General features: G+C 45.4%; 5 protein-coding genes across 11 annotated transcripts; 4 read left to right on the top strand and 1 right to left on the bottom strand.

The window, feature by feature from the left end:
- The first annotated feature begins 42 nt into the window (after window positions 1-42).
- On the top strand, window positions 43-1,707 carry LOC132263521 (RNA-binding protein 8A). Its single transcript, XM_059763315.1, has 3 exons — window positions 43-283; window positions 369-512; window positions 575-1,707. The coding sequence occupies exons 1-3, from the start codon at window positions 43-45 to the stop codon at window positions 868-870; spliced, it is 681 nt and encodes a 226-aa protein (XP_059619298.1). The 3' UTR covers window positions 871-1,707.
- Window positions 1,296-12,963, bottom strand: LOC132263513 (uncharacterized). 4 transcript variants are annotated; one of them, XM_059763298.1, is made up of 7 exons: window positions 12,728-12,963; window positions 8,409-9,130; window positions 8,110-8,291; window positions 7,358-7,465; window positions 6,905-7,268; window positions 5,814-6,811; window positions 1,296-5,746 (listed from the first exon to the last, which is right to left on the bottom strand). In XM_059763298.1, the coding sequence occupies exons 3-7, from the start codon at window positions 8,287-8,289 to the stop codon at window positions 4,124-4,126; spliced, it is 3,273 nt and encodes a 1,090-aa protein (XP_059619281.1). In that variant the 5' UTR covers window positions 8,290-8,291; window positions 8,409-9,130; window positions 12,728-12,963; the 3' UTR covers window positions 1,296-4,123. The 4 variants fall into 4 exon arrangements, with proteins under 4 accessions (XP_059619281.1, XP_059619283.1, XP_059619284.1 ...); XM_059763300.1 differs by having other exon boundaries at window positions 12,771-12,963; XM_059763301.1 differs by having other exon boundaries at window positions 6,905-7,265; window positions 12,728-12,962.
- A 294-nt stretch (window positions 12,964-13,257) lies between these two features.
- Window positions 13,258-14,708, top strand: LOC132263520 (sin3 histone deacetylase corepressor complex component SDS3). 2 transcript variants are annotated; one of them, XM_059763314.1, is made up of 4 exons: window positions 13,258-13,479; window positions 13,549-13,624; window positions 13,695-14,391; window positions 14,450-14,708. In XM_059763314.1, the coding sequence occupies exons 1-4, from the start codon at window positions 13,371-13,373 to the stop codon at window positions 14,546-14,548; spliced, it is 981 nt and encodes a 326-aa protein (XP_059619297.1). In that variant the 5' UTR covers window positions 13,258-13,370; the 3' UTR covers window positions 14,549-14,708. The 2 variants fall into 2 exon arrangements, with proteins under 2 accessions (XP_059619297.1, XP_059619296.1); XM_059763313.1 differs by having other exon boundaries at window positions 13,258-13,624.
- Window positions 14,709-14,857: 149 nt separating this feature from the next.
- LOC132262196 (uncharacterized) lies at window positions 14,858-27,216 on the top strand. 2 transcript variants are annotated; one of them, XM_059761379.1, is made up of 9 exons: window positions 14,858-15,360; window positions 15,427-15,548; window positions 16,233-16,919; window positions 16,983-17,575; window positions 17,905-18,245; window positions 18,320-18,495; window positions 20,732-20,736; window positions 25,712-25,869; window positions 26,341-27,216. In XM_059761379.1, the coding sequence occupies exons 1-9, from the start codon at window positions 15,225-15,227 to the stop codon at window positions 27,135-27,137; spliced, it is 3,015 nt and encodes a 1,004-aa protein (XP_059617362.1). In that variant the 5' UTR covers window positions 14,858-15,224; the 3' UTR covers window positions 27,138-27,216. The 2 variants fall into 2 exon arrangements, with proteins under 2 accessions (XP_059617362.1, XP_059617361.1); XM_059761378.1 differs by lacking the exons at window positions 25,712-25,869; window positions 26,341-27,216 and having other exon boundaries at window positions 18,320-18,523; window positions 20,541-22,304.
- On the top strand, window positions 23,574-25,485 carry LOC132262201 (uncharacterized). Of its 2 annotated transcripts, none has more exons than XM_059761385.1 (3): window positions 23,574-23,687; window positions 24,269-25,092; window positions 25,154-25,485. In XM_059761385.1, exons 2-3 carry the CDS (start codon window positions 24,287-24,289, stop codon window positions 25,320-25,322), a joined length of 975 nt encoding a protein of 324 aa, XP_059617368.1. In that variant the 5' UTR covers window positions 23,574-23,687; window positions 24,269-24,286; the 3' UTR covers window positions 25,323-25,485. The 2 variants fall into 2 exon arrangements, with proteins under 2 accessions (XP_059617368.1, XP_059617369.1); XM_059761386.1 differs by lacking the exon at window positions 23,574-23,687 and adding an exon at window positions 24,070-24,174.
- Window positions 27,217-27,270: the final 54 nt, after the last annotated feature.

Raw genomic sequence — 27,270 nt, 5'->3', positions numbered from 1 at the left:
AAGTGCAAGGATTCAAGGATATTAGCATTCTGGGTATTTGTAATGAAAATATTTTCAGATAATTATAGAGCGGATAAATTTGAAAGCACTGAGTTTTACATCCCAGTCACATGTGGCGCTGTAGTCGACAGAGAGCGTCAGTCAGCCGCACAACAAACACGGGCAAATTGTGAAAATCCCTTAATTCTCCTATTTGCAAGTGAAAAATCTGGGAAAGCTCTCATCATGGCTGATGTGCTGGACATTGACAACGCTGAGGACTTCGAGGACGATGATGGAGACCGTGAGTTTGCAATTATTCGATTCTTAAGAATTCCAACCTCAATGTGATTGTTTTTCTTTCTTGAATGTGCTTTTTGGGGCTCCAGAGGGAATTGTGCGGCTCAAGGAGAAGGCACGGAAGCGGAAGGGACGTGGATTTGGCAATGAGAGTTCTTCGCGACAGCCAATTCATGATTATGAAAGCGTCCGGATAGAGGATGATGATGAGTTGGATCCGGGACCACAGAGATGTGAGTTTCCTGTGCTTTCAGGACACTTCTGGGCACCGAAAGCTAATTATTATATATTGTAGCTGTCGAGGGTTGGATCCTCTTCGTCACGTCGATTCACGAGGAGGCGCAGGAGGATGATATTCAGGAGAAGTTCATCGAATACGGAGACATCAAGAACATTCACCTGAATCTCGATCGTCGCACGGGATTTCTCAAGGGATACGCTTTGGTGGAGTATGAGACCTTCAAGCAAGCTCTCGCAGCCAAGGAGGCCCTCAACGGTGCCGAAATCTTGGGGCAGATCATCTCTGTCGATTGGTGCTTCGTGAAGGGCCCGAAAAGGACCAAAAAGGCCAGCGAGAGAAAGCGCAGATAAGCCGGAGATTAAATGGATTGACAAACACGAGTTTCTGCATAGTTTTTCCTTTATTCCATCTCTGCAAAGCATCTCAATTCTCCCCAGAAAAGAGCCCGGCTCGGCGCCCCAAACAGAAAACCCAGCAAAAAATGAGTCTACAGGTCAGCTCGTCCTGTGACATATCCATCCGACAAAACTATGCGCATTTTTTATGAATCAAATCAACTTTTTTCATGTTCTTCATGGATTTTCTTGGAAATAAACTCTGGATGTTGATTCATAAAAAATTATTGGATTTTCTTACGGAAAATTAGACTATTTCTCATCTCTTTGTTAATATTTCTTCTCGTCTCCATTAAATAATAATTTGACTATTTCTCATCTTTCAATGTGTTGCAATTTGTGTATAAATTAGATACTTTTTGGTAAATGGTTCTTTTTCCTTTTTTAATATCATCTCCTTTAATTAACTGAAATTTTCCTCCTTTCATCAATTCACCATTCAAAATATTTCCACTCTCACATGATCTTCTTCTCCAGCTTTCAAGGCACGACAACCTTCTGAGTTTCCTTATCTCTTCTTGACTCAGCAAATTAATCCTTTCAAAATCTGAAAATAACATTTGATCTTCATAAACTTTCTTTAAATTACATCCATTTCAATTAAATAAAGGTGAATTTCTATCGTGCTTCATTTTTTTTATAAGGATTTCCACTTTTTTTCAATACAGAGGCTTTTTTAATGATCTTTTTCCTTTTATATGTTCTGCGGAATAACTTTGTTCAATTTTGCAAAATATTCCTTTTCCATATTTCACAGAACCAAGCATTTATTCTCTCTAATTTTTTTTTTACACCCAGAGAAAGGAAAAACTGGTAAACAGGACAGATTTTGTCATATTTTCAGTTTTCCGTTCCTCCGAATTGTTTTTCTCCTTTCGTTCATCGTAATTTAATTGTATTTTTCTCGGACAACACACAAACCTATAACTACTTGTGTATTTTCTTTTTACAGCTTTCTCCCCTCTCGATTTGACACTCCTTCGCTGCAGAAAAGTCCTGCTCGTTGACGAATTTTAAACCCTCCGCTTGCAGAGACTTCATCAACAAAGAGGACTTTTCAGAATGAATTCGAGTGTGAATTTTTTTGTCTCCTCTCATTCTTTATACAACAAGTGATTATTTATGTATTTTATATTCTCCTCTCATTCAAATTTTCACTTCAACTCTGCCATTTTGGCAGTTTAATGAGCTTCTCGTCATTCACTTAACGAATGTCGAAGGAATTTCCACACTTCCAGGATAATTCAATACTAAACCAAATCAGATTAAGAGTATTTCAAAGACAATTAAACTAAGAAATCAAAAAAGAAAAAGATAAATTAAAATTTTTAACATTTTCAAGTATTTAGATAAGGTATGATTGGGAAAATGTTGGAAAATTTCTCCCAGTGCGTGGAAATTCATTCAAATACTTCGACATAACCTCCAAATTCGCAAGCACTATATATTTACAAAATTGTTTTTTGAGATTAAAGGGAAACGATAAATGAAAATAGTATGTGAATTGTTGTGAATTTTCTCAAAAAGCCTATATTTATTGCTGCTGAATACCGCACATTCTGCAAATTACCGCGATATTTTGCTAAAATAATTTTCAAAATAACTTCACAAATTCCCATTTTTTCACCATAAAACTTCGGGAAATTGTGCATTTTACGAACATTTTCTCAAGAATGCAACGTGTTCTATAACATCTTGTTGAATCATCTGTAAGGCATTTTATATTCATCTTCATATTTATCAGTTATAAAAGATGTTGTTTTTCGCTTTAACTTCCTTCGCACTTTTGCTGATAAAGAAAATCTCTCTTTCTAAAATACACGGAATATTCATGTGTTCTGTCTGACGGAAAATAAAAATTGTTTGGAGGGTAATTATAAATTTACGACAGCTGGAATAAATGTTTTCGTGATAAGACTTAAATTATTGAATATTTATCATTTATAGCTGTCTAAAAGGTATTCCTTTAAATGGTTTCATACTATTCCTAGTATTTTCCTTCTTTGTTTCATCTCATCAAAAATACACCTTCCTTCTTCCTTCCAGAGACAAATCTTCGACTGTCTGAAGATTCGTCCACCAAATCGCCGAACAAATCTACGGATATTTGAAGATTTGTCCTCTCCTGAACTCCCTCATCTCCTAAATACTATAATTAATAGTAAAATTATGTGTTTCCCACTTTTTGCAAATCATCTCAGAGTACAAATTGGGCGTTTTCACAAGAAATACTCTGAATTGATGACAAAAAGAGCGTGTCGTGTGTTAATTTACATGTAATTTCACATTTTTTCTCTCTCTTTATACATTCAAACTTCTTGTCTTCTTACTTCTTTTATTTAAAACTTACGCGAAGATCAAGAAAATTTCAGTGTGTTTTTTCGTGTTGTGATTCTAACAATGCATAAACAAATGATTTTATATCGGATTGTGTGTTGGAAAATATTAACTAATATGAGTTCTTTTTTTATGCTTTTCAACTACCATTTTCTCGGTCTTCTCCAAAGCGACAATGTCAATTTTCACAAAGTTTCTTTTGGTACCCGAAAAAGTACATCGAATTAAAAGGAATTTCACTAAATTTTGCAACGACACTGTTGAAATTACATCTGTCGCTGTGAAAATTTACATTGTCGCGATTTGTTTCTATTTTATATATATTTATATAAATGACTCAACTTCATTCACGCGAAATTGAACTAAAAGACTCTCACCAGGTGAAAATGTAATAAAATAGAAACAACCAACAAATTTATCTTAATGAACTGTCTGACAACGGATGCCTATTGTAATGATTTCTCTTGGTGGATTACGATAATTTTGAATTCCTTCATTTTTTCCACTTTAACTTTTAAAACTATGCGTTTGTGTGTGTCTCGGATTAATTAAAATGAATTTACATCTATTTAATTACATTTTCTCTCACTCTCTGCCCTTAAAACTGAATAATTCTAGGGGGAAATTAGTTCCATCTTTGAAAATCTCCTTCTCCGGGCATTATTTTTGCCCAGATATGCCAACAAATTCCTTCCAAAACACAAACAACTTTGATTTAACATGAAAAAAAACTCCTTTTCGCGGCGGTTAAACAACGGATATTGGCTCACATTCCTGGTCAGGCGGTTGGTCATTCGTCTTGGCGGGCGGGCTTCCTATGGAGGATTCTTGGGGACACTGAAGGACATTTCGGGGGGCTGTCGGGGTGGATTTATCGGGTGAGTGGGCGGGAAACCATGGTGACACGATTGAAGAGGGCAGATCTGCCGATGAACTTCCCCGGTGCCGGATGATGCTCGAAGTTGTCCCAGGACTCCTTCAGCATAGCATTGCCGTGGAATTTGCTGCGAAAGTCCTCAGGGAGATTCTGTGAGGCCGAGTGACGACGCTTCCTGTCCGGACGCGCCTTCTGACCATCAGCCCGTGTGTCCATGAGACACCTGAGATGATCATCGGAGATGTTGTAGGAGATCTCATCGCGATCCATCGCCTGACTCTCCTTCCACTCACTCCACATGGTCGGCTTGGCCATCCAGCGCTCACGGACATCGTGCCTGGCCTCCTGAGGGACCTTTTCCGACATTATGCCCTCCATGATGGTCTTCTGATTCTGCTCACCCAATACTTGAGTCAGCGTCTTCACCGTTTCCGGGCGCAGGAGGTCCGAGATGAGCTTGTTCACATTGTAGTAGATATTCTTGGCCGGATCGTCCGGGCACTTGACAGCAAACGCAGCATCATCATCGTTCTCCTCCCACTCAGACTCCTCATCCGCCTCACCAATATAGAGATCCTGCATGTAGCGCAAATCCGAGAGAATCTCCTCGCCGTCTGCGTACAGCTCATCTCTCAGCATGCGGTTTGCCGGCAGCGACATGGTGCTGTTATTGCATGTCGTGCAGTGTCCCCAGAGCGTGTGGCTGTTGTTGTTGTCCACGCAGTTCTTCTTCATCTCTGCCATTGTCCAATTGTCCAGATCCAGACACTCACCGCCGAAACACGTGTTGGGCGGTTGGTAGTGGAAACTCGACGCCCTGAACAAATCCAGATCATCACAATTCTCACCACCATCCTCAAAGCGAAACATCTGCGCCCTGGTGAACACATCCGGCATCATGTCCACATCTGAATCCTCCTCAGTGTCCTGATAGCGCGCCCCAAAACCCACCGGCTCACTATACATCTTAGCACTGAGACAAAGCAGACGCTCCTCCGTCTGGCAGCACTTTTCGATTTGCCTCACGCAGAATTTAAGGGTGAAGTTTTCATTCTTCCTCTCCTCCACCTCGCCATCATCACCCTCGTCCGCCATCTCCTTCGCCAGGTATTCCATATACCGCTCAGAATCGAAGTACATCGATCCCGTGTCGGTTCTCTCATACCTTATATTGTCAGGCGTGCAGGGAATATCGAAAATGAACCCATCCACAAACGTCTGCTTGATGGGTCGAAAGTGCGTGCGATCAGACGTGAGGAGGTTCTCGTTGTCCCCAATCACTGTGGACGTGCTTGTGCTGCCGATGAAACCCTTGAACTTTCCCTGCTGCCCACGAAACTGCGGCGTCCGGTGGGACTTCTTCACCACCGCAAAGCAACTGTCCATTGAGTGATTCATCAGTGTCACCTTCGCATCCTCATCCTCAGGCGGCTCGGGCGCCGTAAAGACCTGCGAGTAGTTGGCATAAGTGATCGGCAGTGATTTGCACCCCTCGTACAGCTGATCAACGCGACGAGTCTCCTCATCGCACGCGAACGGCTGATCTGACCACTTGCTCAGACCTATAAAGTCACTCAGCGGATATCCCATCACGCTCATATCAGGCTCAGGGACAAACTGCAAAACAAAACGGTGTAAGTGTCAAAGTTGCATTGAGAAATCAATTTTAAAGGCATTAACTCACCTTTGACAGTGTGTCTCTCTTCCCGTTATCGAGATACCTCAGAGGCCAAGCATTGTCAGTCGGTGGCGCGATTTGGGAGGACGACGATGATTCTGGAGCTGCCCAGATGGAGTTGAGATCAGTGGTGCTGTTCTTCTTTGCCTCCATCATGTCCGTGAGCGAAGGAATCTTTGTCGGCCACCCAGAATCGCCACACTCACTTGCCACCTTAGCCGACGCATCCTCGTCATAGTGATGACGATAGTAGTTGTGCCAGAAGGAGTTCGTGTTGCTCTCCTCGTGAGTGGTCGCGTTGTCCCAAAGTGCCTCCATGCTTTTGTTGAACTTCGCCTCGAACTGTGCAATGTTGTCGTCATCACTCTTGGTCGTCGTCGTTATTGGTGCCTGAATACAGCTGTTCAGTGACTCATTGGACACTTCGCGCTCATAGAGACGCCGCGGCGGTGCCGAAGTGCTGTCCACCTCTGACGTGGATGTGAGTGTGTCCGGTGTGGCGTATCCCTCATCGCGGATCATATTGCTGCCAAACAGGAGGGTATTGGTGTCGAAAGAGGCAAAGAAGGGCGACATATCCGTGCGCTCTTCATCATCCACACCAGTCTCGAAGTTCACCATTGACTCCTTCCTGAACTGCCCCGCTTGGGACGATTGCAGCATATTCTTGATAAGAAGCGTCTGCTCCTCATTCACCGTGACACCATGTGGCAATTTGAAAGCCTCATCTGAGCACTCCTGCAACACCTGCTCCATCTTCCTCTCACCATCGCACCGCGGCTTCTGATCTGGCGACTGCATGAAGTCATTTATCTTGACAAATTTGCTGGCATCACTCTCAGAAATGCTCCTATTCCGATTATTCTGCTTGATGATGAAGTCACGTATCATGTCATGACCCATTTCCCAGTGTCCCGAGAAATCCGTGTCCCACAGTGATGCCTTCGCACTGCCACCAGTCGATGTACGTCGCGTAAATGACGATGATTTGCCCTTGCCAAGTCCTGAAAAAGTGACAGAAAAATTATATTAATGACCAAATCATTGAACTCTTATCGTTGCAGACGGATGATAAAAGTCTTGTCAGATTGTCTCACCATTATTGCGTCGCCTCTTTGTTTTGCGTTTCACCCCTGCATTCGCACCCGCGCTCATCCGCACAGCATCACTGCCCATCTCGCCACCCTCCTGACCGTCAGCATCGCCACTCCTGCCCACTTCGTTCGGCCATGTCAGCGACGACGACATCGTTGCAGCATCCTCAGCCCCATCGCCACACTGGCGATTGAGAGCGGGAAAAGCCCGATAGTATCTCTTGGTTGGATCCTCCTTTGTTGTCGACTCATTCACCTTCTTCGCCTCCATCTCAACACCCTCTTCGTAGTCCGATGAATTTTGATTCTCAATCTCACGCAGTCTCTGGCACAGTTCATTCACCAAATCCTCAACATTTGATTTCTGCTTCGCGTGGAAAATCCCAAAAATACAGTTTTGCATATTAAAATACAGACAGAGACGAGCAAAGAGAAGCACAAAACTGCAAAACTTACCTGTTGATCAGACGAAGCGACCTCCATTAAGCTTTCAACGGCGGCAAACTTCTTCAGTGCTTCTGCATCGGATGGCGTTAGACGACGATTCTTTCGAGCCAACCATCCCTGGAAAAGCAAAAACTCATTAAAAATTTACTCGCCACATTTTATAGCCTCTCTTTCTTTCTTTCTCTCTCTCTCTTTTGTTTGTCTTCAACATTCTTTTTTTTTCTCTGCATGTGACATATAATCATTATTTTACAATTTTCTACCATTACAATAACTGGTAATTACTTTTCAATCTTCCCAGAAACCCATAAGGCATTGAAGAGCCAAAATGACCACTCATAATGATAAGAATTGCCTCTGGATGTTTTCCCAGAATGCTCAAAACTTTAAAAGCTAATCATAAACTCACTTTCTCTTCAAATATTGATTACATATTCAACTTATCATTTTCTTTAGCCTCCTTTTTTCTTCAGTGAACTCACAGTGAATTATTCATTACCAACACACACATGTTGAGCTTTCCTTCGAGGGAAAAACATGAATAGCAATAATAATGAAAAGCGATAAAAATCACCACGAAACCCCACGAAAACAACATTAATATAACTGATAAAGCTCACATTGCCACAATGCAAAAAAAGCACGCGGAAAGACGAATGTGGCTGTGAATTAGGAAATCAACACGTAGCAGTGGAAAGTCAGCAATTAATAATTGGGGTCACTGGGAAGAAGAGGGCTTACAATTATAGTTATTGTCTCACCTTGAGCTGGGGAATTTCGGCCAAATCCAAGGCATTCACTTGCAATGGCGTATGAAGCAGCGATAGGAGCAAGCGAGAATAGACAACTGGTGCATCAACACCCAAATCCTCCAGTCGCGATATGAGCCAATCGGATATTGCGTTAACCGCACGAGCAGACACAAGCTGGGGATACTTCATTCCTGCGTTAAGAAGAGAGACAGTGAGTACCCCACTTCGCAGCTATACACAAAAGACAAGAAAAAAAACGCACACGCGAGGAGTAGCAAGATTAGTTTAAAGAAGAAAGAGCAAGTCACCTTAATTACTGAATAGAATGTCATTCACGTGTCGTGATCTTCCCAAATTGCCACACGGATGAGTCAGTGTGGTGCTGAGACAACTTCCACGCCAGCACACGCTGAATCTCCTGGCCAGACGCGCTGGGTGGGCGCAGAAGGTGGCGAATGGCGACGTCCAGACAACCCCCACTGTTGGTCACACCCTCCAGCCACTCCAGTCTACTCATCTTGCACAAATTCACACAAGTCCATCATCCTCAAGAATTCTCTCAACATCTTCCAAGTCATTTTTCGCTAGTGCTTCTCAAATGTCCTCAATAACGTACTGCCAGACAACAACTTCACGTCCGTTGCGCTTCACGTTGTCCAAATGACTGTTGACTGTGCAGAAATGTTGTCCTCTTCGCAGTTCCGAAAAAACTGATAATGATAATGTCTCACTCGAGGCAGATGACTCAATGCAGAAGGAATCTCAGGCAAATTTTACTTTTTCTACTTCTTCTTCTGTTTGAAGAATTTTTCAATAGACGTTCCTTAATGAATTTATTTTTTTGCTTTTCTTTACGAGAGAAATAAACGGATTCCGGTTGAGTTTGGTATTTTTGTTAAATTTGATTGACGATTCTTAGTCCATTTTTACGTAGAGAGTGTGTGTTTGGTTTCGGCTGGCTTTGAGGGGGAGAGTTTCGATTATTGGTTGCCTTATTGATTTGGGTCCATTGTTGTTAATTTGTGGCTATCTGCAAGAGAGACAGAAAAGTAAACGCCACATTAGAGGACAACGCCACATTGACCAGACGTCTGGAAACATGAGGATACATCGTGGGGCTCTTAGTGCGCCTTTTTTTCAGTTCCCACACTAAAATTAACACAAACAGAGAGACGAACACAGTCCAAATGGAGACAAAGACCTCGCGCGCCAGTCTCTCTCTCTCCCTCTGTCTTTGTTCTACATATTTTATCAAAATATTGTTGCTTTTCTTCTCTGTCTGGCTCTCCTGAGCGTCTAAATTTGAGAAAAATTTGCTATACAGCAGCTCGGAGTCAACATGGACAGTTTTTACACTTGTGCTTCTCCAAATGGAAGTTAATATTGGAACAATTGTGTTTTATTTGGCTTGTCTTTGCCTCTTAAGGAAGTCAAGGGTCATCGAGCAGTTCATTGCACTCTTTAGGACAGTCATAAAATGAATATCTCTAAATTGCTAACCAAAATGGCCCCACTCGTCTCTAATTACTATACGCGTTAGACCAGCTCACCGGGAGATACCGTTGGAGACATAGAAATATTCTAAGAATTCGCTTAAGTCAATTCCCACAGCGAAATCCAAAGATTTTCCCCTCACACTCGCTGCAATATTTGCACTGCACAACAAATCACTTAAAAAAGCGCTTAATTTCACTGTGTGGCCATTGAGAAAAACAGATAAATCAATTATTAATTTCCTTCTCGTGCCAACGGAACACAATCAGCAGATTCTCTCTTTCTCTCACTCTGTGCAATCAACAGAAATTGCCACCCTCTCGCTAACACACTGACGGCCAGTTGTTTATTGAAGGCGTGCATTGTGAATTGCATCACTGAGCACGTTAGTTACTTTTTTCGCAGCCACATAACTCAATTAATCAGCTTGCACCTCCGCCCGAGGACTTTGCTGGAGGCTGAGTGAGCTTCATTTTCATCTCAGCGCATGGAAACATGTTTCCCACTCATCTTGAGATCCCCATATGATCAACAACAAACTCCATTGTGCCTCCCTTTTGTGGCAGACAAAGCATGTGCAGCTCTAAACATTAAGCATAATCTCCTTCTCAAAATCACAAAACGCCACAAATCGTCGCGACAATGTGGAAAAATCGGGAGAAATAGAAGCGCAATCGCGCTTCTTCATGCCTCAATCACATGATAATATCCCCTTGTTCGCCTTTTCCTCCCCTCACGAGCCAGACAATCGAAAAGTCTGCGAAAACTGTTCACAATTTGACGCTTTATTGCGCGCTTCGCGTGATCTTGCGCACTTCACGCCAGTTGTGAAAAAGTGAGCAGAAAAATTCTACGCTATCGTGTCGAGTCCATTGAGGAAAAACCAGCGAGGGAGAGGAACCACCCTTGGGACGCGCTGGATTTACTCCACCGACGCGCCGTTGAGTTTGAATTTCACCATCATGAGAAATGTGAGAAATCCGAGAAGTCATTCCACGTTTGCAAGATTTCACTGTATTCTCTCGACCTAATTTTCGATCAAATCAGCACTGCAGGAAAGAGGGAAAATTCTGGGAAACAACAATTGAAACTCTCCCAAGAAGCAATCATGTGATTTTCACGCTTCTCGACTCTTCCATGTCGCATTTCTCCGGCCATGGCGAGACTCTCTCTCTGTTACCCAGAAGCTCTCAGTGGAATTTCATCGAGCCTCTTAGTCATCTGGCCAGTGTGTGACTAACGGAATCCGTATGGTGGAGTTTCTGTGCCATTGTTCCTCCTCTTATCACTCGTCTCGGCCCCCTGTGCACAGCCCCAGCCATATTGCTCCCGAGCAGCGAGAGAGAGAGTCTCTGGGAGAAAATCGATAATGGCAGCGGGGCACGAGCGAGAGGCAGAACCCCTCTTGGCGGCGGGAGCCCAGGAAAGAGCGCCTCCAGGGCGATAAGAAGGCACTCGGAATCAGTGAAAATAATCAATGGAGACCAAGTGTGACCTTTGGAGGTCTCTGGAATTCCGATTTTCCTTCCGAAACGCACTCGTCGGAGCCATTCGAAGCACACACACACGCACACACACTCATGTGTCGCACAAACACACCCAGAAACATACGGAAGAATATCAAATTGGAATTATGTAAAGACTTTTTCTCTCACTCTCGCGCCTCTGTCGATTGTTTCACAATTTTTCCTTGGACACACTTTTGCAGAAAATCACACACAACTGCCCACCTTTTGCCCACACCCTCAGATCCCCCGAACACGGGAAAAAGTGCAAAGCAGTCCTGGAAAATGCCCCCCTTTCAAACACACATTTTCCACCCCACTTTTTTCACATTCGACCGACCAACTGAACAAGCAAAAAAAAGAACCTCAAGGAAACTATCGAAAAACCCACCTTTTTCACACTTTCACACACTTTTTCCACTCATGGAAACATCAATGTCGACTCCAACACGACGACAAGTGTTTCCTGTTAGTGCACGCGACTATTTTAGTGGATTAATTAAATGGAAAAGAATTCTAAACTAAAAGCACTTCCATTTGTGCAAAGTGTCATCGAGTCGAGGAGAAAGTAGGACTGACGTATGAGAAATCGCAGTGAGCCAATGAGAATTCCCCTCACTACGCCATGGACGTGATATTTCGTGAAATTTTTCCGCAGTGAAATGTTTCAGGAAAATTTGAAAATACTCAGAAGATGTCAGTGAATAAAATACGTTATTTTTTATTATTATCTACATTTTAAAACTTTTGAGACACAGGGAAGGTTTTACCTATTCCGAACAACAGCTGACAAACATTTCCACAGTAATTTTCCCCTGCTTTATCTATCAACAAGCCATTAATTTCTAACAAGGTTCTTGATTAACTTAATGCAGTAACTGTATGAATGTCGGAAAAATTAATTGAAGTTGTAATAATTCAATCCCGAAATCATCGTGAAATATTTCAAGCCAACACTACGAAAGTTTCACAGCTGGGCCATCCCTACTCCTCGCGCTCACTCACACCGTCACGCACAAGGTGGCGCGCGCACTGTGTGTGAATATATGGAAAATTGGCGAGGAAGCGGGACGGAGTGCAAGTGGAAGTGCCCTGGCGAGAGGGAGACGACGCGAGAGAAACGGTAGTATTTCTGCGAGGGCGCACTGGCTCCCTCTCGCTCACGGTCTCGAGGGCGAGCCGTGAAAAAGGGCGCCAAAGTGCAGCGCAAAATCCCACCCTCTCACCCGCCTATAAATAGGTGCCGATTGAGCGCCAATATTGGGCCACTTTTTGCCATGTCGCCACCGCTGACGCGACAGAGACGCAAAAAGACCAAAGAGATAAATTGCAGTTGCCTTGAGACGTTCGCAGATGAGAAAAAAAATCGCTCTCCGATGCCGCCGCACAGCACTGCTCGGCGCACACTCCGAGAAATCCACGCCATTGGAGAGCGAGAGAGAGGATGATGCAAGGAAAAAATGTGTGGCGAAAAATCACACCCTCGTGGTCGAGGGTACGAATTTCCACGTGAATTCCACCCCTTGACTGCCAAATTGCGCGCCACTCACGCGCCTCTGGGACGCCAATGCATGCACGAGGCAGCGTGAGTGGCGGGCGAGACAAAGAAATTAACATCGTTCAATAACCTTGTAGGGCCATTTTTGTTTCAGGCGATTTCTCTGCGCTCACCAGCGATTTTCACCACGGCTTTCCACGCACTGCCACGGACGAAACTTCACTCACAAACCATCACTGCACGTCCGTCTATGCACGGTGCATACTCTGGGTGTGATTGGCACGGAAAAGGTGTGATTCTGTCCACGAAATCACGGCACGGGGATTTTTCGCGCGACTCCTCTTCCAACGTAGTGTGTCAACATGGAGAAGTGTGAGTCGCAGCGGTTCCAACATGGCCGCCGAGCGCGATGCCCCATACACATGGCGTCCTCTGACTGTCCGCCAGAGTGTCTGTGGTGATTGCGGAATTCAATTCGCAAAAATTTGGTTAAATAGGCGAAATCGCGTTGAATATCTTTAAATACCTGAGTTTATTAGCTGAAGAATTCTTCAGTTGCTTTATTCTTAAACACAACACCTATTTATCATGAAAAATAAAATGTGGGAGCGGAATTGTCCAGAGACGCAATCTGGGACTTCTCTACTGCGCCATATGACGAGAGCGCGTTACAGGGCATTGAGAGGGCGGCCATAAAGTGCGTGTGTTTACTCGCAACCTTCGAAGAATAATCAGTGTTTCCCGGAGGTGCAAGTACAATTTTCCCGAGGAAAATGTCCTACCAGAACTCCCCCTACTACTCTGCAAACACCAACGAGGACTTTGAGTACGAATACGATCCGTCGTATGATTTCATTGACCAGGAGAATGACAGTGAAGAAGGTGATACATTCTCTGGCACTTTTCCCCCAATTTCCACCCATCTGGGCCAATATTTCCGCAATTTTCTAGACACTGAGGAGGCCAGTGAGACAGATCTAGCCCCACACCAGCGGAACCAGGATGAACCCGTGGAAATCAAGGAGCAGTAAGTGGGCGTCCGGGAGGGACGAATTTGGGCATTTGGGGCTCACGCTAAGCTGTCTATTTCTCCGCAGGATGTACCAAGACAAGCTGTCGAATCTTAAGAAGCAGCTGGAGGAGCTGAAGAACGGCTCACACGCGGAACTGGTGAGGCGCGTGAAGAAGCTCGAGTATCAGTACAAAGAGCGCCTCCGCCTCAATGAGATTTATCGGGACTACCTGGTGGAGTGCGTGGAGAGAGACTACATCCTGGAGAAGAAGGCGGCGGTGAAGGAGTTCGAGGAGAAGAAGACAGATCTCAAGGAGAATCTCCTCACAGACTTCGAGGACAGGCGGAAGATGATTGAATCTGAGCACAACAGCATGGAACTTACCAGTGACTCGATGGAGGTGAAGCCTACAGTTACGAGGAAGCTGCGAAGGAGGCCCAACGAGCCTATTCCCGTGGTGGAGAAGCGCCGGAAGCCCACAAATGGTCAACTTGTGCTATTGCTGGACGAAAAGGATGTGGAGAACGATTTGAAGTTGATCAGTCGTGGCAAGGCGATGACACCAATGAGGCCACCGTCTCTGCCCAATAATGGCATCCCCACGAGTCCTGCCGCGATTCCTGCATCGCATCACGAGACTCCGCCAGTTGTCGAGGCGAAGATTGAGGATGGGAAGCTCCTCTATGAACGCCGGTGGTTTCATCGCGGCCAGCCGGTGTTCGTCGAGGGGAAAGACTTCCACAGGTTCCCAGCCACAATCTCAGCCATCGGGAATGACACGGTAAGTGGATGTTGGTTTATTTTCCGCATCAAAAGCTATAATTCTGAGGATTTTTCAGATCTGCGTGAAGAAGCTGACGGATGCTGGCAGTAAATTCAAGATCAACACATCTCATCTGAGTCAGGGGAAGGTGTCTATCAAGAGGAGAGCCAATTGAGGCCGATTTTCCAGGGAGTTTTCCAGACACACGGAGTCACAGCGTCGCAGCAGGAGAGCTCCTTTGTAGGATAGTACAATCATTCTCAATATGACATGTATGGCAGGGAGGAGAGAACATTAAACATTTGGGCAATGTAGAGCCCTAAACTCTATGGAAATTAGACTTGTATTTCTGGGTATGAGAAAGAGGAGGAAAAGCCCGCCAGACTTGCAAGCGAGCCGCCATGCACTGGCATGCCGGTGACGCTGACATTCCGGAAATTTCCGAAGAAGGCACGTCATGTCATGAAAAAAGTGCGATTCGGCCAGGAAGTGTTGGTTGAAAAGTGAAAATTCCCCAGGAAAAGTCCACTGGATGAGAGTTTTCGCACGAGGCTTCTCCACCCGAGCCCACCCTAACGCCGCGTGAAGTGAAATGTGCGTGTGATAGCGCGGAGGTGAAGTGCAAAAGCGTGATTTGCGACGCGACCAGGCAGCGCTCCCACGAAGCTGCCCCAGAGTGCGAGAAAGGGGGCGAATTTGGGGCGGATGCAGATACCACACTGCTCCGTCGGTTGCGTCACATCCTGCCAGCTGCCGCGAGCGCGTGGGGCCCACGGGAGGAGCCACGCGGAGACATCAGTGGCGTGTGCCCTTGAAAATTGTCACCAGAGGAAACCTCACAGTCCGGAGACATGAAGAAAATCTTCTCCAAATTCGAGAAGAATGAGAAACTGGAGAGTGTCACCAACAGGGAGTCCAGCAACTACATCGGCAAGGCCTTCACCGTGGGGCGCTCCACGGTCACCGTGGAAGACATCCTGGCGGAGGGTAAGAGGGACGCGGAAAAATCAATAGTCAGGATCCAATCTCATGTCCTTCCGCCTTCCTTTCCAGGTGGCTTCGCGATGGTCTTCTTGGTGAAGTCCAACAATGGGTCTGCGCGATACGCATTGAAGCGAATGTATGTCAACAATGACTATGACCTCAATGTGGCGAAACGAGAAATCCAAATAGCTGTGAGTGCTTTTTCCGCCTCTTTCTCTGCTCTCTCGATATCTGAGTCGCATCATCGGCTCCAATAAAGCTGATAGAGTCTCGCCTGGGGCTATCACGCCGCCCCGAAGGCAAATCTCTGAAGAACACCACTGACTAGACCTTCCGGAGAGCTTCCAAGAATTGCAGACGAGCTGTGAAGATGTTTTCAGAAGCTAGCGAGGTCAAGCAGTGGTTGTTTATGTCTCAAACTCACGTAATAGACTTCAGCGAGTGCTCTTAAATGCTATTAGATGGCTGATATTCATTGAGCTCTATCGTTGGCTTCATCACGCACTGTCGTATGTTTTGGTTTTGTTGTTTTGTATCTTCTGATTAAGACGGTTTCCAATATGGGTGATGAAACACAGTTTAAAACGAGACTTTTCTAATAATTCATCTTTGAAATATGCTTTAAGAGCATTCGCGAGGTTAGGCTCAGCGCGTATTTGTGGTTTTATCCAATGAAATTTTAATGAAACAATGTTAGATAAAATTCATGAACGTAATTTCTGCAGAGAGTGACTTATCGATTTAATTTATGAAATGGTTGTTTACACCAATTAAGCATGTGTGAGTTGCGTTCAAGGATTTCGGTCTCCTTGAGGCGAGAAGCGCGTCTCAATTCATCTATCTTTTCTAATCAAATCGACCTTCTTTCTGTGCAGAGCAACTTGAATGGCCACAAGAATATCATTGGGTACATCGATTCGAGTATCAGCCACACTGGCAATGGTGTGTACGAGGTTCTGTTGCTCATGCCCTTCTGCAAGAACCACATGCTGGCGATGATGAACGCCCGCCTCCAGAGTGGCTTCACCGAGCCCGAGGTGCTGCAGATATTCTGTGATATTTGTGAGGCGGTGTCGCGACTGCATCACTGCCAGACGCCAATCATTCACAGAGATATCAAGGTGGAGAACATTCTGCTCAGCGACAGTGGGAGCTACGTGCTGTGCGACTTCGGCTCGGCCACGGCCAAGATCCTCAATCCCAATGTGCAGGGCGTGACGGCGGTGGAGGAGGAGATCAAGAAGTACACCACGCTGTCGTATCGCGCGCCCGAGATGGTGGATCTCTATACAGGGAGGAACATAACGACCAAAGCGGACATCTGGGCGCTGGGCTGTTGTCTCTACAAGATGTGCTTCTTCACGCTGCCCTTTGGCGAGAGCACGCTCGCCATCCAGAGTGGGAACTTTGTCATTCCGGACAACTCGAAGTATTCGCGCGGGCTGCACAGGCTCATCCGGTACATGCTGGAGCCGGATATGGAGAAGCGTCCCAATATCTACCAAGTCAGTCAGATTGCATTTGGTCTGGCCGGCAGGGAAAATCCGGTGCAGAATCTTCATGTGAGTATCCTCAATGTGCGCTCGAGTGTAATTTTGCTTAAGTATCTCTGATGACTCTTGCAGAAACTGCCAGCGCCGTCTTTGGACAGTCTCCCGGAGCCGCAATTTGAGGCGGATCAGAAGAGAAGTGCAGCCGTCCAGGGAGCCCCGAAGACACCAAAGTCAACCTCTGTGCTGGTGCCGGAGAGTGGAACGAGTGTGGCGCCGCGACAACGGCCTAAAGCCAGTGCCTCTCATGCTGCTGCACCTGGACAACTTCCCATCGCCTTGCCACCGAGTCCTTCACCCCGGAACACCTTGTCGTCGCCTGTGCCCACCACTGAGGCCCCCAATGAGGCCTTCACGGCTCAATTCAGCGCGGCTTTTCCGCAGAACGACGAGGTGGCCGTGCCGAGGAGCAACACGGGCGGCAAGGGCGCCAAGGCTGAGCACCTAGATAGCCTGTTCCAAACCAATTATCCGGACCCGTTCAGGGAATCGGGCGGAGAGAGCGCCGGGCCGCCGCCCACGGCAGGCGCCAGCTGCGAGAGTCTCCCCACGACGTCGCAGGACGTGATGGGACCCCTGGTCGGCACCCCAACGAAACCACCACAGATGCTAGTCACTCCCAAAGTTGGTCATCGTCGCAACATGAGTGACACGTCAGCCTTCAACAAGTGAGTATGTTTTTTTATCTGTCTCTAGACAAGTTGAGTCAGCAGATGGGCAATTTGTGGTTTGGGGAAACTTCCACGCGAGAGGCAGAAAAAATCGCGACATCGGCTATAGCTGGAATGATAAATAGGAAATGAAGCAAATGAAGAGGAGTATTGCTGAGAGTGATGAAATATTCACAGCATAGATAAGGGCAATTGAGACAAGCAAACATGCGGCGGACAGCGATAAGTCCTTTGTGTATTTCTTCTTTATCACTAATATGCTATAAAACTACTGGAAAAGTCTTACTTTCTCGGTTCTGTTTTTACTAAATTGCACATATTTTTAGGGTTTATGCCAGTGAAACATCTCAGTTTCTCGCTCCATTCGATACATCGGGCAAGAATCGTCAGGACTCAACGTCCCCAATAGCGACAGTTGGTGTGAACTTTTCTTCTGAGCAAAATATGCATTTCACTGCAAATGTCGCGACGACAACGACTAAACAGCATCCAACTGATTTGAACCTCTCATCGCCAATCACGGAGAAGGTGAAGCAAGTGGGGAGTGAGAAGATTGTGAAGAATATGGCCGCGTGGAATCCCTTTGAGGACTCCTTCAGTCAAATGAGCGAAGATCACATCTTCGGGGCGGAGTTTGATAAGATTCGTCATCAGGGCAGCCAGAGTAGTGAGTAGTTTGACGAATAGGGTGGGAAGGGGGCTGATTTTGAGTGTGATTTACAATGATGACTTGTACTGCAGGTCTCAACAATCAGGTGAAGACGCCTCCCGGGCAGAACAACCCAGTGACGGTGGCTTCAAGTGGCTCGGGCGCGATCAGCAGGGTGGAGAGCGAGGAGAAGGGCGGCATGGATGATGATCCCTTCGGATCGGCGCCGTTTAGCTTGCCCGTGGCGCTGAGGGAGAAGGCGAAGGCAGTGGCGGCCAGCACGAAGAAATCTGGAGGTAAAGCATGAACATTTCACACACAGAAAAAGACACACTTTGCAAAAACCGAGGATGAGAGCCAGAGAGAGAAATGTAGTGTACATGAATTGTGTTATGGCCACACAGCGAGATTGAGAGAGAGAGGCTATAATGTGAAATGCGCTAACAGAAAACACCACCACACAATATCTCTGATTAATACTTTGTCTTTCTGCCTCCTTCAGAGCAACCAATTGATGTAGACACTGTGGGGGAGAGCGATTAGAGGCACTCACCGTTAATGGTTAAATGAACAGTGGATTAATGATTATTATGGACTAATTGTAAAGTTATTAAATGTAATTTTGAATTAATACTTGAAATGCTAGTCACACCAAAGTCACAAAAGTAACATTTGAGTGATCAGATATTGGGTTTACCTCTGCATTCATGGCCATTTGTGGGATTTTGGGATGGATTTGCGGTGGCATTTTGGTTTGGGATACACCTTGTGTGTCTGCATTTTCTGCACATATCATGCTCACGGAGAGGAGAAAAGGGAAGAACAGGCGCATTTGGTGGGTGGGTGTGAATGTGCACAGGATGAACGGGAGTGTGTTTCGTGCATTGCTGACATTGAAAGCCAATAATCTTGGAATCCCTTGGATTGATCGAATATAACGCGTTATAGTTATAGTTTTGAACCATTAAGTTAAATGATATTGAGGCTAAAAGCTTCCTGAGCTGCCTGATAAATTCTCAGAGAGAAGTCAGTGTTGATATTTGGGATGGAAGAAATCCATGCGGTCAAATGTATGAAACTTGTGCTCCTGCTCTTCCTGTGTGATTGTGTGGATGCTTGTTGAGAGACTCGAGAAGAGGTCAGAGCAGAGGAGGGCGGGTGAAATGATATTTTGTGGGGTGGTGTGTGGTATTAAGGCTAGAGATTAACTTTGAAGCAATTCTTAGAGTCCTTTCGATGATATTTGGGCTTCTCTTTGACGATCCAGCAACGTGATCAAGTTACTAGAGACGATTTATTAATAGTGTAAGGATTTTTTTTTCATTGCATGTGTACAAAGTATTTTGATTTGTAGCTATATAATATTTTGCGTCTTTGGGATGAGGAACAGACGACAATACTTTAGGGAGGAGAAGATGATGATATGGAACTATTTAACAACACTGATACCTAAAAGAAAAAAAAGAAAGATTGTGCAGGAGAATAAAAAATATAAAGACAGATAGTTTTGAAGAAATAGAGATGAGATATTTTTGCGCCAAGGTTCATATAAACTCACATCACAATCAGGCATTAATAGCAGCATCACAGTGCAAAGGAGGAGCGGAAGGAGAGAAAATCTATTTGCAGTTAATGTTTAAATGATATAAATCTTCAGAGCAGTAACAAAGCATCAAGTCCTACGCTGAGGAGAGACTATAATGTTATTCTTCTTGTGTAAATATCAGAAAGATGATATCTTATTATGATTATTACTGATGAATGAGGAGAGGAAACTATTATAAATATTGCATATATAATAAAATTGTGATTGAATTGAAAAAAAAACATGCAAGGATTATCACAGACAGTTTAGTTTATAAGAGTGATTAGTTCTGGTGATGGTTTTTCTCCCTTTTTGGTGATCGACACAGAGAAATTATCTTCCTAATAAAATATGTTTTCTGTTGAAATGAGAAGCATCTTTTTTCTCATGTCAGCAGGAGGAATTTGTGTTCTAACTCTCGTTAACCCCCCTTTAATCCCGGTTTTACTTGACTAACCCCTTGATCAGTTTTTGTGTGCAATGTAGATTTGTTCGTCGTATTAGGCAAAAGTGCAACTTCGCTTTGGGTTGTGTGTTAGAATTTTCCAGTGGGGATGCCAGGAGTCCTCGACTATCACCATAGTCTCCTCACTAATCTGCCTCTCTTAATCTACTCGGGATAGTCGGGATGCAGATAAAAGAAATCCGCCCAACGAACGGCACCTGGCATCCCTAACACGATGGCACTATAATTTGATTTCTAATGCATAAGAATCACTTTGTTTCAGCCCGAGCCAAGCGATGGACGCTCCAGTCGGATGTGCAGGCGTCCCCGAGTGAGATCAGGGCGTCGCTGCTGGACACGGAAGAGGAGGCGAGCCTCCGGAGGGACGAGAATGGCGATGAGGAGAGCGACAATGGGGAGACGGACAAGTCCTTCAATCGCACACCACTGCAGGACAGAACTAAGTATGAAAAGCTCAAGTCCAACTATGTCACGTCCGACGACAGCGACACGGAATTCGCCGGCGGCGAGTCGGTGAAGAGGATCAGCTTCAAGCAGATTGTGGCGGGGAATATCCAGGAGAAGCTAGTGAATGTGTACCAAAAGGTCGACAAAAGTCACTTGGGGAAGGTGCCGATTGTGCGGAAGCTCAAGGGGGCAAAGAAGGTGAAAGGGAAGGAGGCTGGGGCGAAGGAAACGGATGTGGGAAGGACTGGTGATGGGGAGGATGACGACAAGGACTCCATTGGGTCGGCAAGCGATCTGAGAGATGATATGATTGATGAGTTTGAGACGAAAATCGCTCCAGATGTGAGGAATCGCATTCGCGGTCTGGATGACGCCATTAGTGAGAGTATCAAGACGTGTGGCTCGAGCGCTTATCACGCTGAATGCGAGAGTGTCACGACGCATGAAGACGATGTGAGCAGAGTTGTGTCGGCAAGGAGGAAAATTGTGAAGAAACGCAGGGAACTTCATCCCGAAGCTGATCAGTTGTCTCCTCCGGAGGAGGAGGACGATAATATCCATAAGTACGGTGACAAGCCACTCCTTCTGGATGATGAACTGGACTATGACTCCGAGAATGTGGATGAAGCGTCTCCTGAAGTGGCAGAAGCTGAGAAAACAGCCGATGAAGAGGACGTCTTCGCCATGGCGCCCTTCAAATTGCCACTGAAGAGCAAACTTCCCACGAAAAGGAACCTCTTTCCCAAGTACACTCCGTCTGAAACCATCCCGGAAGATGATTTTCTGCGACTAAATGCGCCCATGAAGACAAAAATGATTACATCCACACCGCTCAAGGCTCTGGATCAGTTCAATGAGGTGTCTTTCAATCCTGGCACTGCTGCCATCCAGAGTGTCTCCAATTATGGTGTCGTGACGGTGCTGAACAGTGCTCCACCTGTCCAGGAAGCTCCGCAAGTGCCGAAAAAGGACTTGTTCGGGTCGGAACCCTTTCCGGAATCCCTGAAATCGGTGGTGCACATCGAGGCGAACAATAACCAACCCAGTTCTCTGGTCACGGTTAATAATGTTGTCGTCACGAGAGCTGATCCTGTTCAGCGCTTCCCATCCCGTCCTGTGGACTCCTTTCCGCCACCCAAGATGATGGACACGATGCTGCCCATTGCGGACAATGAGTACGTCAAGTTCTCAAGCGACGACGGTCAGAATCTGGAGGAATGCGAACTGGAGACGGGGATGGCGAAAAGTAAGAGTGAGAAGAAGAGCAGCAAATTCCCGTATCTGAAGGACAAAACTAAGGCCAAATCCACGGAGAAGATTAAGAAGAACAAGGAGACTTCCAAGAAGGCATCTCTAGCCGATGAGGGCTCTTCAGCCTTCAACTACCAGAGCCTGAAGCGTGGTGTGAAGAGTGGCTTCAGTAACATGAGTTTTGAGGACTTTCCATCCGACCAGGAGATAGAGGGCGCGGCCAAGTGCACCCCATTTGAGGTGGTGCGGAATGAGAAGATGATCCTGGAAGCGGAGAAGAAATTCGGCTCACTTAAGAGGCGACCTCATCCATTTTCTTGAAAAAGAGCCTCTTGGAACTACCAGGAAATCTCCTAGTGAAGCCCAGCTCAAACTTCTTCCATCTCAAAGACCAGGGTGGCTCTTCGCTAAACTGTTCTCAAGTACTGTCTTTGCTAAATCGTCTGAAATCCAATGGAAAAAAGTGTCCAAAATCGAGGGAAACGCCAAAATAAAGAGAAAGACTTGATGAAAAGGACATTTGCCTTACAGATTCTACATATTTTTGCTTTACTACATGAACTTTGAAAGAAAAGAAATATGCCTTAACTATATACAAAACAGAGAGAAGAACAATAAGACAACGAAAATAGCTGGTTGGTGTCTCGGATATCAAGATTTCAAGAGATTGAAGTTGCAAGGATACCAAGTATTATATGCATTGCTCAAGAACTAATGTTTGCTTACTTTTGTTCGAAAGACTGAAAGACACAAGATTTTGGACATTTTACAACATTGGACAGAGTCACCCTGTGCAGAAAGAAAGCTCAATTAATTTTTGTGATATTTTCTGGACAAAAAAGCGTGGAAAAATATCAAATAGAAATCATTCCAAGGCAAGTGGACGATCTTAAAAGGCTTCTTAAGCAATTGTGAGAGATACGTTAGTAGGAATAAGTGTATTAGCTGAAAAGATATGTATTTTCTTCAGTAGATTTTTGTCATAGCTCAAGTACAACCACTCAAGAATAGGCTTCAATGCACTTCAGAGCTGAGAGAGTTACTTTAATCCAGTCAATCTAGTTGAATGCAATTTCGTTTAACGTACCAAAGTTATCACAAGAAATATTTATTGATCGTACCACATAATTTGTTTGAGGAGGGAAGAAAGATCAAAAAAAAAGTTTGTTTCGCGAAAGAAGAGAAAGAAGGTCAATAACATTCCTTTCGTTGCATTGCAAGGTTAAACAGAAACATGATAACAAATTATATACAATGTATTTATGATATGAAAAAGAAAAATTGTAGAGAGAGAAGAGCATGCAAGAAAATTCAGAGAACCGAAAATGTATTTTGTAAATAAATAGGAAAGTAACCGACATGGAAGATAAGAGGAGAGAAACATGAATCTCTTCCCACACTAATGCACTTTATATGGAAAATATTGTTACTATGTGAAGCTACAATTCATATATGAGTATTTATTTAATCAAATTTTATCTCTAATTATTTCTAATGTGTTTCCTAGCTGAACATATGAGATGAGATAGTTATTAAATTTGAAATACAAAATGCCACCCCTTCTTTGCGATCCCGGCGACATCTGAAGCGCACGTGAATCTTCGCGTTCCACGGCAAAACAATTTTTTTGTAATCTCTGTGAGACGTGAGATAACAATATTCCGCGATTAGTTCGATTGATACTCCATTGCAGCAGAGAAATCAACTGTTGGTGAGTATAATTTATTGTCATTTAAGGGTTTTGGGTGGTTTTTCAGGTTGAATTTCGAGTGGAAAATTTCAATGTTTTGGTGACAAGAAATTCCACTTTTTGTCGCAATTGCATTCGACAATAGAACGCGTTTCCGTGATGCACTCAACCTTGGACGCGAGTGATGAGTTCCAAAAATATCTCCGCATTTCATGAATTTGCTGTCGTCAACACCTTATCAGTACAGAAACAGGGGTCGTTTGAAAAGCTTGTGGGATGTTTTGGGAGGATATTTTTGATTGTTATTTGTTGGGGCAATAAAACTTGTTCTGTAAACTCCACCCACTCAAAAGCCTCGCCCATTCACCACCATATTTAGCGCCGCATTTTGCAAGTAAATACAACACTTGTGAGTACTGAAGTAAAAGAAGCACAACTTACCAAACAACCGGCTTTTAGATAACATTCTGCTTATTGTGTGATCCTGAGGTCATTAGCTCAAGCGGAGGTAATTGAGCGTTCTTTGGCTTTACTCACATTTAGGAAGCTTGATGCAATACTGCCCTAAAATTGGCACTCCACTTTTATCTCTTTTTCCGCAGATTTGGGACCACTTCACGATGGGAAGACTGGCAACTGTGATTGACGGAGGCTTCGCCACGCAGCTGACGCAACACGTTGGGGATCGTGTGGATGGTGATCCGCTCTGGAGTGCCAGATTCAATGCAACAGATCCGGAGGCTGTGAAGAAAGTCCACAGAGACTTTCTTGAGGCAGGCGCCGAGCTAATCCGGACGAATACGTACCAGGCGTCAATTGGGAACTACATGAAACATCTGGGATTGTCTGAGGAGGCGGCTATCAGCCTGATTCAGGACACTGTGGGGTTTGCGAAGGAGGCCAGAGATGAGTTTGCGAGGACATCTGAGAAAGGCTCTGTTCCTCAGGTTTTTGGCTCAATCGGCCCATATGGCGCGTGTCTGGCTGACGGGTCGGAATATACGGGCAGTTATGTGGTCTCCACGAGTCCCTCAGTGATTCGAGAGTGGCACAAGAAGCGCATATCAGTAATCATCGAGGCTGGAGTCGATGCCTTGGCTATTGAGACGCTGCCGAGTGCTGTAGAAGGAGAAATCCTGTTGAATCTGATGCGAGAAGACTTCCCGGATGTCAAGTTCTGGCTCTCTTTCCAATGTCGAAGCGACTCAGAGACGGCAGCTGGGGAGAATTACCAGGAAGCTGTGCGGAGAATCTGGAAGAAGGTGAAAGAAGATGGTGTTTTGAGCAAGAATTTCTTGGCTATTGGAGTGAATTGCACCCACCCGGACAGAGTCACGCCGCTCTTCTCAGGTCTCAACCAGGAAGAGGATCGAATTCCACTGATTGCTTATCCCAATTCCGGGGAGACGTACGACGTGGTGGAGAAGTAAGCGATGATGGCATGTGTGAGAAGATGTGAGGGTTTCAAGTCCGATGCTTTGTTACAGGAAGTGGATTTGCGACCGAGCTCAGCAGCCTCTGGAGAGTCGTGTCCAGGAGTGGATTGGCCTGGGTGTGCGATACGTAGGCGGCTGTTGCAGGAACTACGCGGATGATATCAGACGACTACGGGAGACCCTTGACTCTGTCGCGAGACAATTGCCGCCAACTGATTAGGCCTGGCGAGGAGCGTGGGGAGACTCAGTGAGAGGCGTCCAATTGAATTATCGTATCAGTCAGCGCTGAGACTTCGGCCAGCTGAGCACGCTCGAGAGCTTTTCTCTGAAAGTAAAATTGAATAAAATTTTAGTCGTGCGATCTTCAATCGGCCAACGCTCAATTGCAAAAGAGTCTTGTGAAAAGGCTGAAATCCGTGTAACTTCTTGAATCCATCCGTGGGCTTCGCTTTGTCTCTGTTGGACGCAACATATAGTTCAAGGTAGTCACTCTCGTGCTTCGTTGGTATTAATAAACTCACATTAATACAGTTTCCATTGCGATAAAGCCAAAACCACTTCCATCCAGCAGCTTCACTCGCGCTTTTCCTCGCCCCGAACGTGCGCTAGAATGGTGCTAAATCAACTGATGGTGATTGACGGCGGCTTCGCCACTCAGCTCACTGTTCATGTGGGCCACAGTGTGGACGGCGATCCGCTGTGGAGTGCGAGATTCAACTCCACGAATCCCTCGGCCATCGTCAAGACACACCTGGACTTCCTTCAAGGTGAGCCACGATCTTATCACTCGGACCGCCATAAACTTGTCTCTCGCGACTGAGTGAAAATCGTGCGCGAATTTTCTTTAAATAGTTTGTTTATATTTTCCCACGACACCAACGAAATCCGCTCGAGATGATGCAATTTTTTTCTGCTTTTTTATCACTCTTCACGAGAGTTGAGTTTGAGAGATATGAGAGAGAAAATCCAGGCTTATCAAAATTTCGTTTTCCTGCAATTTATCAATGCTTTTCATCAAGTGCACATTTTTCATGCTGACGTAGAAAATATTTATTCAAAACATTCATCAAAAACACATAGTATCACGATGTAACGCAAAACACATGAAAAAAAACAGAATTATACTTTACATACAATTTCTATTTTATAATTTCAATCTGAAAATGATTTTCATTCCCGATCATTTATGCAAATGAAGAGGAACAGAAGCTGGAATGATATTCTTGCATTTTGTATAGCTGGAGCCGATGCCATCATCACGAACACTTATCAGGCGAGTGTGGAGGGTTTCATGGAGCACCTGGAATTGGATGAGGAGCAGAGCGTGGAGCTGATTAAGTCTACTGTTCGCTTGGCGCACTTGGCGAGGAATAAGTTTCTCGCTGATGCTGTTCAGTTGCCCAAGGAGGTTCCTTGGATCTTGGCGTCAATTGGGCCCTACGGAGCTCATTTGCACGATGGCTCTGAGTATACTGGTGAGTACGCGGACGCTGTGGATGCAGAGACAATCAAGAAGTGGCATCGCGTGCGAATTGAGGCTGTTGTGGAGGCCGGAGTGGATGGATTTGCCATTGAGACGATCCCTTGTCGCCTGGAAGCGGAGGCTCTGCTGGAGATCATGGCTGAGGAGTACCCAGATGTGAAGTACTGGCTGTCGTTTCAGTGCAAGGACGAGGAGACAATCGCCCATGGGGAGAACTTTGCTGAAACCTGCAGAGATTTGTGGGCCAAGGCCAAGGAGTCAAGCAATATTCTGGCCATTGGCACAAATTGCGTCAATCCCAGGATCGTGACGCCACTCTTCAAGGCGGTGAACGCTGGCTACCCAGAAGCGCAGAAAATTCCACTGGTGGTGTATCCCAACTCTGGCGAGACTTACACCGTGAAAGACGGCTGGACGGGCAAGGAAGTGTGCAGACCTCTGGAGAACTACGTACCGGAGTGGATTTCGCTAGGCGCGAAAATTATAGGCGGCTGCTGTAGAACCTACGCGAGAGACGTGCAACGCATGAAGAAAATTGTGGAGAGTGTGTGAGAAGAATGTTTATTTTTTTGAATAAATGCTGGCGGCGAAGTTGGGCACCAATTTGAAAAAAGTGCGGGAAGCGAGCAGCGCCGTGCCGCGGCAGATTTGCGTCGCCCATCGCGGCAGGGCTGCCAACGGCGGC

Source organism: Phlebotomus argentipes, unplaced genomic scaffold (genome assembly GCF_947086385.1).
Source record: "Phlebotomus argentipes unplaced genomic scaffold, Phlebotomus argentipes genome assembly contig_15, whole genome shotgun sequence".
In the NCBI taxonomy this organism is placed as follows: Eukaryota; Metazoa; Arthropoda; class Insecta; order Diptera; family Psychodidae; genus Phlebotomus; species Phlebotomus argentipes.
This window is presented reverse-complemented; position numbering and strand designations above follow the sequence as displayed.